General features: G+C 39.0%; 1 protein-coding gene across 1 annotated transcript; it reads right to left on the bottom strand.

Annotated features, from left to right (window-relative positions):
- Positions 1–566: 566 nt before the first annotated feature.
- On the bottom strand, positions 567–9,240 carry tpra1 (transmembrane protein, adipocyte asscociated 1). Its single transcript, XM_068315047.1, has 11 exons — positions 9,061–9,240; positions 7,052–7,232; positions 6,745–6,877; positions 6,250–6,336; positions 4,406–4,478; positions 4,180–4,259; positions 3,980–4,090; positions 3,826–3,886; positions 3,277–3,379; positions 2,740–2,820; positions 567–2,657 (listed from the first exon to the last, which is right to left on the bottom strand). Exons 2-11 carry the CDS (start codon positions 7,219–7,221, stop codon positions 2,387–2,389), a joined length of 1,170 nt encoding a protein of 389 aa, XP_068171148.1. The 5' UTR covers positions 7,222–7,232; positions 9,061–9,240; the 3' UTR covers positions 567–2,386.
- Positions 9,241–9,561: the final 321 nt, after the last annotated feature.

The following is a 9,561-nucleotide window of genomic DNA, read 5'->3' as shown; positions in this document are numbered from 1 at the left end:
TAGCATGTTTATATGATTTTTAGGGAAAACTATCAATATTTTCAACATCTAAATATTTATGTTCTTTTATATTTCTAGTAATTAATCATTTGACAACAATACATTGTCAAAACAAAGGCGTTGTCACCATTGAGGTTGGCATCGTGGTAAATTAATGACCACCTAATTTATTGGTTCTTAATACCTGGCTCCTGGCACTGGGATTGTCTTATCCGAACTTATCTTCACGTACAGGTTCAGAATTTGCATCATCCCAGCTATAAATCATTGGCAATGCCATGTTTGTGGCCCTTAACATCGCCTTCCTCAAATTATATATTCTAATGTTCGACATCTGGACTACGGCTATGTTACCGTGTCTTTTATTGTCCTTATTTTCAGTATTTATGATATTTGCATAATCTTCAAATGGGGCGACAGCTCCAGTTTCATTTCCCTGGTGAGGTAAATGGAACTGGGCTTTTCAGAATCTGCATGTTTTCCCGGTACAGCCTCAAAGAATAAATTAACTGTTTCTTTGCACAAAATCCCATCACAGTCCAATGGAAAATTTTATATATCTACACTACAAACCTTTATGGACAATCATGCCTTCTTTATTTGCAGACGGAAAGATGTATAAATTAAATCACTGAAGAAATAGTTTTACACACACACACAATGGAATCCTAGCATAATTTTCATGGACATAAATAATCTAGAAATGCTATGGTTTTGTATGTTGTCCCAGTCCCAAAACAAAACTATTTATTCTGCAGGTCATGGAATGTTTAATACATTGCATTAACATTGGCTGCTGACTACATCATCAATGCACTTAAAATGGGACTTACAAAGCATTTGCAAAATAATTTCAATGTCATACATATTGTGTAGGAAGAGAGAACTTCAGTTCTGAAACAAATACAGGTACCTCATTAACTCATGTCATTGAAACAGCAAACTGATTTTCCACCCTCTTAATTTTTAGTAATATGGGAGCTACCACCACACTCCAAATTTAATTTTTTTTTCAAGAATCAGGCAAATACTGTCACTTCCTGGCAACACAAAACTTCTTCACTGTGTTTTTGCATCAAAATGTTGAAAAAATAAATGTCAACAATATCTGAATACAGGTCACCACTTCTAATGAATACTGCGAGCCTAACTACAGCAATACATTCATCCAAACCACTAACTTTTTTCAAAAGAAACCTTGCATATATTGTTACTATTCAGAAAATGTGATGACATGACTTCACAAGACAGAAAAATAGGATATTGTGGTAATACCTTGAGGTGTGATCTGATTCATAAGCTTATGCAAGAGTCAGACAATACCAGTTTCATGTTGCTGCTGCAGTATTGGTTTACTTTCACCACATGTATTAACATTTATGAAAATAAAAATAAATGGACAACAAAAGAAAACAATAGCAGCAAGCAAAGCTGAAATTTACACAAATGAAATAAAGGCATGTCTAATTTGGAATAAACCAATACACAGGTTTCTGCATATTTGTTGTACAAATCACACACATTATAACGGATCCACGACTACGGAGGCAACAAATGAGTTTTCAGAAGCAGGAATGATTAAACTGGAATAAGTAATGAAAGCAAAAAGGACAACATAATAAAAGGAGGGGAGGGAATGATCTCACGGCAGACAAAATCTGGTGGTTTTGCACCGGTGACACACTGCATGCCACCTTTACCACGAACACGAAGCTTGGCCTTTTGGATTTCCTCACCATATTGTAGTGATACACAACAAGAAAACATCTTTCACATGTTCAAAGTGAAGACATCACCTACTTTTAAAGACAAAATACACTTACCTAAACAAATACACACAACAGTAGTTCTTGTACTGTGAAGAGGTACAGTGATCCAGTTAAAAAGACGATCTGGATGAGTCACAAATCTGACAAAAAGCCCAAAGTTTTTAGCGGAAATGTACAGATGCAAGATAAATTTTTAAGACTTGGGTGAAGGGTTGGTTAAAACAGAGTAATAGTATCATAACAGAAGATGAAGCACTTCATGAGAAATGCTGGAATAACAGAAAATGTGCAGACAGAAGTTGGTAAAATCCCACATTTAAGAGTCTGTGGAATAAGATCAATATGGAGACCGCAAGAGTCACAATGACGGACAGTCGTCCTACAGTGAAGCTACAGCAGCAGTGCACTCTGGCAACAGTGTTACAGAAGCAGTAGCTAATTTGCTCAAGATACTTGGCTATAAGAGATATCTCCTTAAGTCCACCTGTTGACTCATCCTCGCGTTGAAGCAAGATCAAGAACAACTTCTTGACGTACTTCAGTTTCTTGGCCAACTCTTCTGGTCAGCACTCTGCGACACACACTCCCAATTTAATTCCAGCTGTACTCTTGGGGATTCACACATTGATGGGTCTCCAGCGGTCCACTTCGATGCTGTTAATGCTGCTGGACCCATAGGGTCCGGACGCAACATCATCGAGGTACGCTCCAACCATACGAGAGTTGCTGGGACCAGAGCCATCAATCTGGGTGGAGGAGTAGTACAGACCCTGGTCGGTCAACTCCTTACGGCCGATGGTTGTAGCAACGGTGGGCGGCAGGTGAACGTCACTGTCATCCTGCTCATCCACCTGTGACTTGTAAGAGAACAGGATCTTGGGCTCTGATCTGTGGGAAAGGTGGAAGCAGTGGGATTGATGAAGAAACATATAATTGTTCTATTATATTTAATATGATTCTCTGTACCAACCCGAAGAACCCCTTGAGGAAAGTCACATAAATGAGTGGTGCAAAGGTGGAGAAGTACAAGAAGGTGGTGACATCCACACAGCTGTTTGACAAAAAAAAGACAAATTTCAGTTATTAAGTTTCTGCCAAAAAGAAGAAAAAAACATAGTTCACCCAGGTCATAGGCTGCTAACTACATTAGCAGCCTGTCGTCTAAACACAGCTGAATATCATGACAGACAACAAAACACAATACAATTGTAATGTCTGTGGTGACAACCGAGTCAACAAATTCATTTACAAGAAGCAAAGCACCGACCACCTCCTCAGTCGAGTTTTGACAAGAAAATAAAGTAAAATTTGACTAAAAATATAAAAAAAATACTGCACATTAAATTTTAGGGATTATAATTGCATGTGTTGTATGTTTTAATGTCTAGATGGCAACAGCCTCAATAGAGACAAAATGTTTCTCTGAAGCCATAATTCTAAGCATATTTGTCTTCCTCAAAATTCTTGTACAGGGCAATGCATTCATCAAAAGGATTATAATACTAACCAGAGCCCTTCTATGATTCCAGCACAAAGCAGAGCACTGCCCAGGCCCTGGACGAGGTTCAGCAGAGACAGGATGGCAGCATACACATAAAAACTACGCTTAGCTGGAAAGAAGAAGCAAAACAAAAAACATCAATGGAAGGGCAACTTTTTACAACTACAGGTATATCATTGTTTTATAATCATCATTTTCTGTACAGAAAAAGTTTATCTATGCAACTTTCAACTATCAACTTTCACAAAGAGGTCTGGTGGTAATGGATTGGTACAACTACAGGAGGCCTGCAACCATTCTTCATCTAAAGCGCACTATGACCACAAAGACAACTTGTTAATCATAAAATAGCCCTACTGAGTTACTATTCAACTCATTACTCTAATGGTTAGACCCATTTTTGAACAGTAATTTCCCTCGATATTCCTATCTCGAACACATGCCAATACAGACACACTGCTACATCTGTGATACGCCAATATCTGAAAGTAACAATATCAGTCTCTACTCTTAAGTCTATATTCTGATCTTGGCTCTGATGAAAAGTGAACTCACATGGAAGTGATATCCTCTCTCTCACTGGAGTTTTAGGCAAGATCACAATGAAAGAGTAAACCTAGGGGAAAAAAAACATTGGTTATCAAATATATGCCATTTATAATTTGTCTCCTGTTCTACTGCAACTGCGGCATCAATACAGTTCACTGACCAGGAAGAAAAAGCAGGAGCTGGCCAACCAAAAGTGCCGTCCTCCATGGCCATAGATATTGAAGTCCTCAGCAGACAAGTGACTGTCTGGGTAAAGGATCTCTAGTGTGCCCTAGAACAAAAATCATAAGAACATTTCGCCGCACGTGCTGCTGTGTGCTGTTCATTTCCTCATTACTTCTTCTGGCAAACTGCCATTACCTGTGTGATGGAGTAAGCCAGAGCAAGCACAGCAGTGATAGCCAGCACACGCTTAATACTGGACTTGCTCTCCAGGTGACCTGTAAAGGAGTAAAGGAGGCTCAGTACAAACAGAGCAGTCTAGTCATTCAGCTCATAGTTGCATCAAGAGCTGAAGAAGCATAAAGAAGGCCACACTGGTTTACATGCACATGAATTCAAATTGAAACCAGTTTGTTTAACTAACCAAATGCCAGTCCGAAGATAACCACACTGAGCTCGATCGCAAGCAAGAAGAAGCGTGTGATTTCCCAGAGAACCTAAAAACACAAACATGTTGACTCATCACAAACACTCCATTTATGGAATCGGTTACACTTTCAGCAGCACTACCAGGACAATGCATTTGGGAACAAGAGCTCCAGTACTGTGAACTCTATAGGGATCTTTCTGGTATGTGAAGAATGTGAGCCCTGCCTTCACTTTTAGCCCTCAAACATGCTAAAATTCTGTTCCTCTGGATCTAATAAAATAGAAGTCTGTTGCGAAGTATGTTGACCGATATCGTATTACAATTTTAGGGAAAGAAAAGAAAACAAGAGGTCCTCTTCTAGTCTGGGGCAACCATGGACTTTTTAGGTTTGGGTCGGCCTACTTCTAAGCTTCTCTGTGGGCTTGTAGGACAGCTCTACGCTCAGTGGGATCACATGTTCTGAAAGGCAGGAGCCTGACTGATGGATACTGTATACAAAACTTAAGCTTCAAAACATTCCTTGAACTTTCCCATGAATCACAAGACATGTAAAGATGCTTCAATAAGCATTATAGATGAGAAGCAGATGTTGTTTGAATCATTAAAAAAAAAAAACAGAAGCAGCTTTGCTGGTCACTTACTGTTCTACCAAGGAATGGTAAGAAATAAGCCAAAACCTTCCATTAAGAGTTTTTTATTCTAGGTTTCCTTGGGGATGTTACAAGTCACGTATGGTAAGATAGACACAAAACATCAGCTGAAAAAACTAGAATGTCACTCAGGAGAGAGAATAACTCCACGGACACCAAACAATCCAACACAAGCTTTCTTATGTTGACTGGGAATGTTCATGTTTCACCCATCAAAATCTGGTCTGTAATTCATGTGTACTCCGCAAGAAACTAAACTCAAAGTGCCTTAAAAGTCCAGACTTAAAAGGAGTTTGCAAGCTAGAAACCAATAAGCATACTCCAAAGGAAATCAGGAAAGGGTAGCAATCTCTCAAATTCCAAAAGGATGAAAAACTCTTGTTTAGCTTGGATAAGAAAAGATCAAAAACAAGACCAACTGCTTTGACACAACCTACTTCAGCACACAAATGAAAGGTGAGTACTTTGTCTGGCATGCGCTCCCCTTTCATAATTTTAAAAGAAATTCATCAAGTAGTTTCATCGTATTCCTGCTAAAAAGCACACCAAAAAACAACACCAACACTGGTTAACCACCATAGTAAAGGTGACAACCACAGGGTTCATACTGAGGTTATAAACATAGTGACTCACGAGTTCGGAAAGTAAGAAATGCTAAAAAACTATTAGCATGGTTAAGAACCTTTAGGACAAGAGATAGAGCTTCAGCTAACAACGTGGACCAGTTGTAAAGCTAAACAAGCCAAAATCATGTTTTCATTAGTGTCACAATGCTGTTACGTGCTATAGCTGTACCTGTACCCCACCCAGTGTTCAAACAAATCATTAAGATTTCTGCTGGTGGGTGTTAGGGGAATTCTGCCAGGCCTCTGCATCTGGATTTTCTGGAAAATCCATTTTCTATGTTAGCTACCGTGATACTGACATAGTGACAAAATGTGGAACTCATCTACATATGCAACGCTTATCTTGAAATTCATTTTCAATTTGGAACATTTAAACCCAAGGAAACATAGGGCCAGCTTGTAGTGGTTAGTGATACGTATATAATGCCTGCAACAAGTATGGTCTAAAATCTGGTCATAGTCTTTTTCTGCCCTAAATTACAGACAGACTGACCATTTCATCTCCAAGACTCACAACCAAACAACCACATGTGTTCCAGAAATGTGACTGAGGACTGTTCACCTTGTCGATGACGGTGGCAGCGCTGGACGCACTGACAGTCATGGATACAATGGCCCGGGTGATTCCAACTGCTGCTACAACAAACACCTAAAAAATACAGAACAATATTTTAGACCATAAAAACTGTTTTGTTTCTAAGCAACCCCAACAGAAGGACACAAAGATAAGGCTGACAAAGTAAAGAACGAGAATGAAACTGGTTGCTGAGCAAGTTCACTGGTGCTTGTTAGACAAAAGGGAATAGTAACTGGTTCATTGGATTAAACGCCATCTTAAATTACTATTCTTCTTTCCAGTTCGATTTGTCCTGTTAGGGGTCGCCACAGCATGTCATTCTTTTCCATGTCAGCCTATGTACTCCATCCTCCACTCACTACATCTACTCACCTCCTCTGTGTTTAATTAAGTCTGAACCTATATTGGAACATTGTGTAAAATGTCAAGGTCAACATAACTGATTTGAATACTCTGGTGTTTCTGTAATTTGTGTCCTACCAGCAAATAAAAGGTGACAAAAATGGGGCTCGATGTGAGTCGAATCTTTGCCCTGGCCGAAGGAAGTTTCCACATCAGGAATACAAAGAAGGCCACATTAGGCACAAGCAGTAAAATGTCCCAGATCCGCACCCTAAAACAGAGAGAAGTGAAATACAGGTTCTAACATCCATTTCTTCTGTGTACTGTAGTCTGCAGGAATTTCCATCGGAAAGTTTGTTAATTTTATTAAATCTGGCATTCTCATACATTTAAACAACTATTTAAGGAGTTTGAAACACTTCTTCAAAAACATGACACTATATACCTGGAATCTCCAATATCCTCATATAGGACTTGTAGACACTTGTGAGGCACGCTGAGGTTGGTTTCACTATCAGGTTGCCAAGTTGAGAATCCTGATGTGTTCTCCGATGGTGAGGAAGTGGTGCCATTGTAGTGAGCAAACGTAGCCACAGCCGTCACTGTGGCTAGCATGGTGTCTGATCCTGAGTACAAAACAAATGTAATGATCATCAGATGAGTAGGGAAACTGATTTATGTCAGGTGAAGCAGACTGAAGGCTGTGGTACCAAACAGGCACTTGCTCCAAATGTCTTTATGCAACATTGGCAATCCCCTACTAATTAATTCATCATTTGAAGTGTACATTTTTTGTAGATCATTCGAAGAACAACAACAAACAACATGGATCTATGTGTTTTGCATTTATATGATAAATGAACCCCCTTTACCAGCCTCATTTCATTTGACTGTACTGTACCTGTAACTAACAAAGGTAAGCCATGGCACTATAATGTTCACTCAAACATAAAAGTGAAGATTAGTCAAAAGCATTGATTGTTGATTTATCTCTATTTATTTTTACGTATTATATTCACTGTTTGCTATTCTAGAGGTTAGTTGGCTGACTAATAACGCGATGTGCAACAGATAGATATTTTTATCAAACAATTGTTGGCAGTTTTGGATTAGTTTAATCTAAAATGAAAGGAAAGGTGTACAAAACTGTGGTGAGACCAGCAATGTTGTTTGGTCTAGAGACAGTGTCAATGAGGAAAAGACAGGAGACAGAGCTGGAGGTAGCAGAGATGAAGATGCTGAGGTTCTCTTTGGGAGTGACCAGGAAGGATAGGATCAGGAATGAGTACATCAGAGGGACAGCACATGTTAGAGGTTTTGGAGATAAAGTCAGAGAGGCCAGACTGAGATGGTTTGGACATGTCCAGAGGAGAAATAGTGAATATATTGGTAGAAGGATGCTGAGTTTTGAACTGCCAGGCAGGAGGCCTAGAGGAAGAGCAAAGAGGAGGTTTATGGATGTAGCGAAAGAGGACATGAAGGTAGTTGGTGTGAGAGGAGAGGATGCAGAAGACAGGGTTAGATGGAGGACACTGATTCACTGTGGCGACCCCTGAAGGGGAAAGCAGAAAGGTAAAGAAGAAGAATGAGCTAATTTATATATTTATAAGTGTAGGTTAAAACAAGACTCTATGAAACTAATAAATTATTTTTAACAGCTTGTGACTTTTTATAGCTTTATAATATGTTGAATTTCATATCTTTTTTTTTTTTTTTCAAATTTTTGAAATTTTTGAGTTTGAACTACATTTCCAAGACAGGTTAAGCAACCCAAACTCATTACCAACTCATTATGTCTTCTGAGGCTTGCTTTGCTGCAGTTCAAATTCTTTTGAGTGTAAATTCACTGCTGAATTACTCGTGTTTAAAACAGCTTTCTTCGGAATTGTTCTTACATTTAAGTCTGGCTTTTTCTAACTAACCTCACAATCAGAGAGCTAAAGCCAACTCAATAGCTGTTCTATCCCAAACACAGAGTTTACGTTTGAAACAAACAAACAAACAAACAAACAAACAAACAAAAAAGCTCCTGGCTCAGTTTCAATTCAAAGCCCTTTTTGCTGGAGCTGGATCATAATCAACAACTAATTTTGCCGTATCGTTGTGTAAGTTTCATTTCCACGGTTAATCGTGTGACTTCATTTACTGTAAAGGGGACTTCCCATGTGTTCACTCACCTTGCTAATGGTGCCAGTAGTATGCTAGCTGGTTGAGATACGTAATTGTAGTAATTCAACCTATTTGATCCAAGCTTTCGTTACAGACAAACACGCCAATCCTGGTTAGTTGTATCACAACATACAAGGTACTACTCAACATGTCGCAAAACTGTTAATAAGACCCCTGACATACAGCAAGTCCGAAAAAACGTGGTTTAAGAGCAAGTCCAATACAGTAACAGCAACCACACGTAACAAGCATAATCTGCACCAAATTAGATACGCGTTATCTTACCGATTCAGTGGTTCAGTCGGACAGAGGTGATAGCATATGTTTTACAAATAATAAGGTTGAAGGGCACGGTGTAGGCGATCTATACATTGATCGCTGAAATGGGACATGGCTTTCCGCGACTGTTGTGTTATTATCTCACAGTCGGCTCAGCTGACTCGTTTCTTCTTCGTCTTCTTCTTCTGCAGAGTCCTGTTCTTCTTCTTCTTCTTCTTCTTCTTCTCTATTGGTGCTCAGCAGATAACGGACGGACTCATTGACGCCGCTGACTGGTTTGGCATGTGAATTACAATTCTTACGAGTGATAACAGATTACTGACTTGTATTTCTATGTTGAATGAAGGTAAAAACGGAATTTTTAAAAAAAAAAAAAATTTATAAATGTCTTCCAATATAATTTAGTCTTCCAGCTTCAAGCCCTATAAACCCAATTTAAGAGGAAGAAGAAAAAAAATTAACCTTATTAATCCCCGGTATTTGTCCCCTGTGGTTGTTAGAAGAGAA

The sequence above is a fragment of the Antennarius striatus genome, chromosome 5, assembly GCF_040054535.1.
Source record: "Antennarius striatus isolate MH-2024 chromosome 5, ASM4005453v1, whole genome shotgun sequence".
In the NCBI taxonomy this organism is placed as follows: domain Eukaryota; kingdom Metazoa; phylum Chordata; class Actinopteri; order Lophiiformes; family Antennariidae; genus Antennarius; species Antennarius striatus.
Note: the sequence above shows the minus strand (reverse complement) of the source record. Positions and strands in the feature narration are given on the sequence as shown.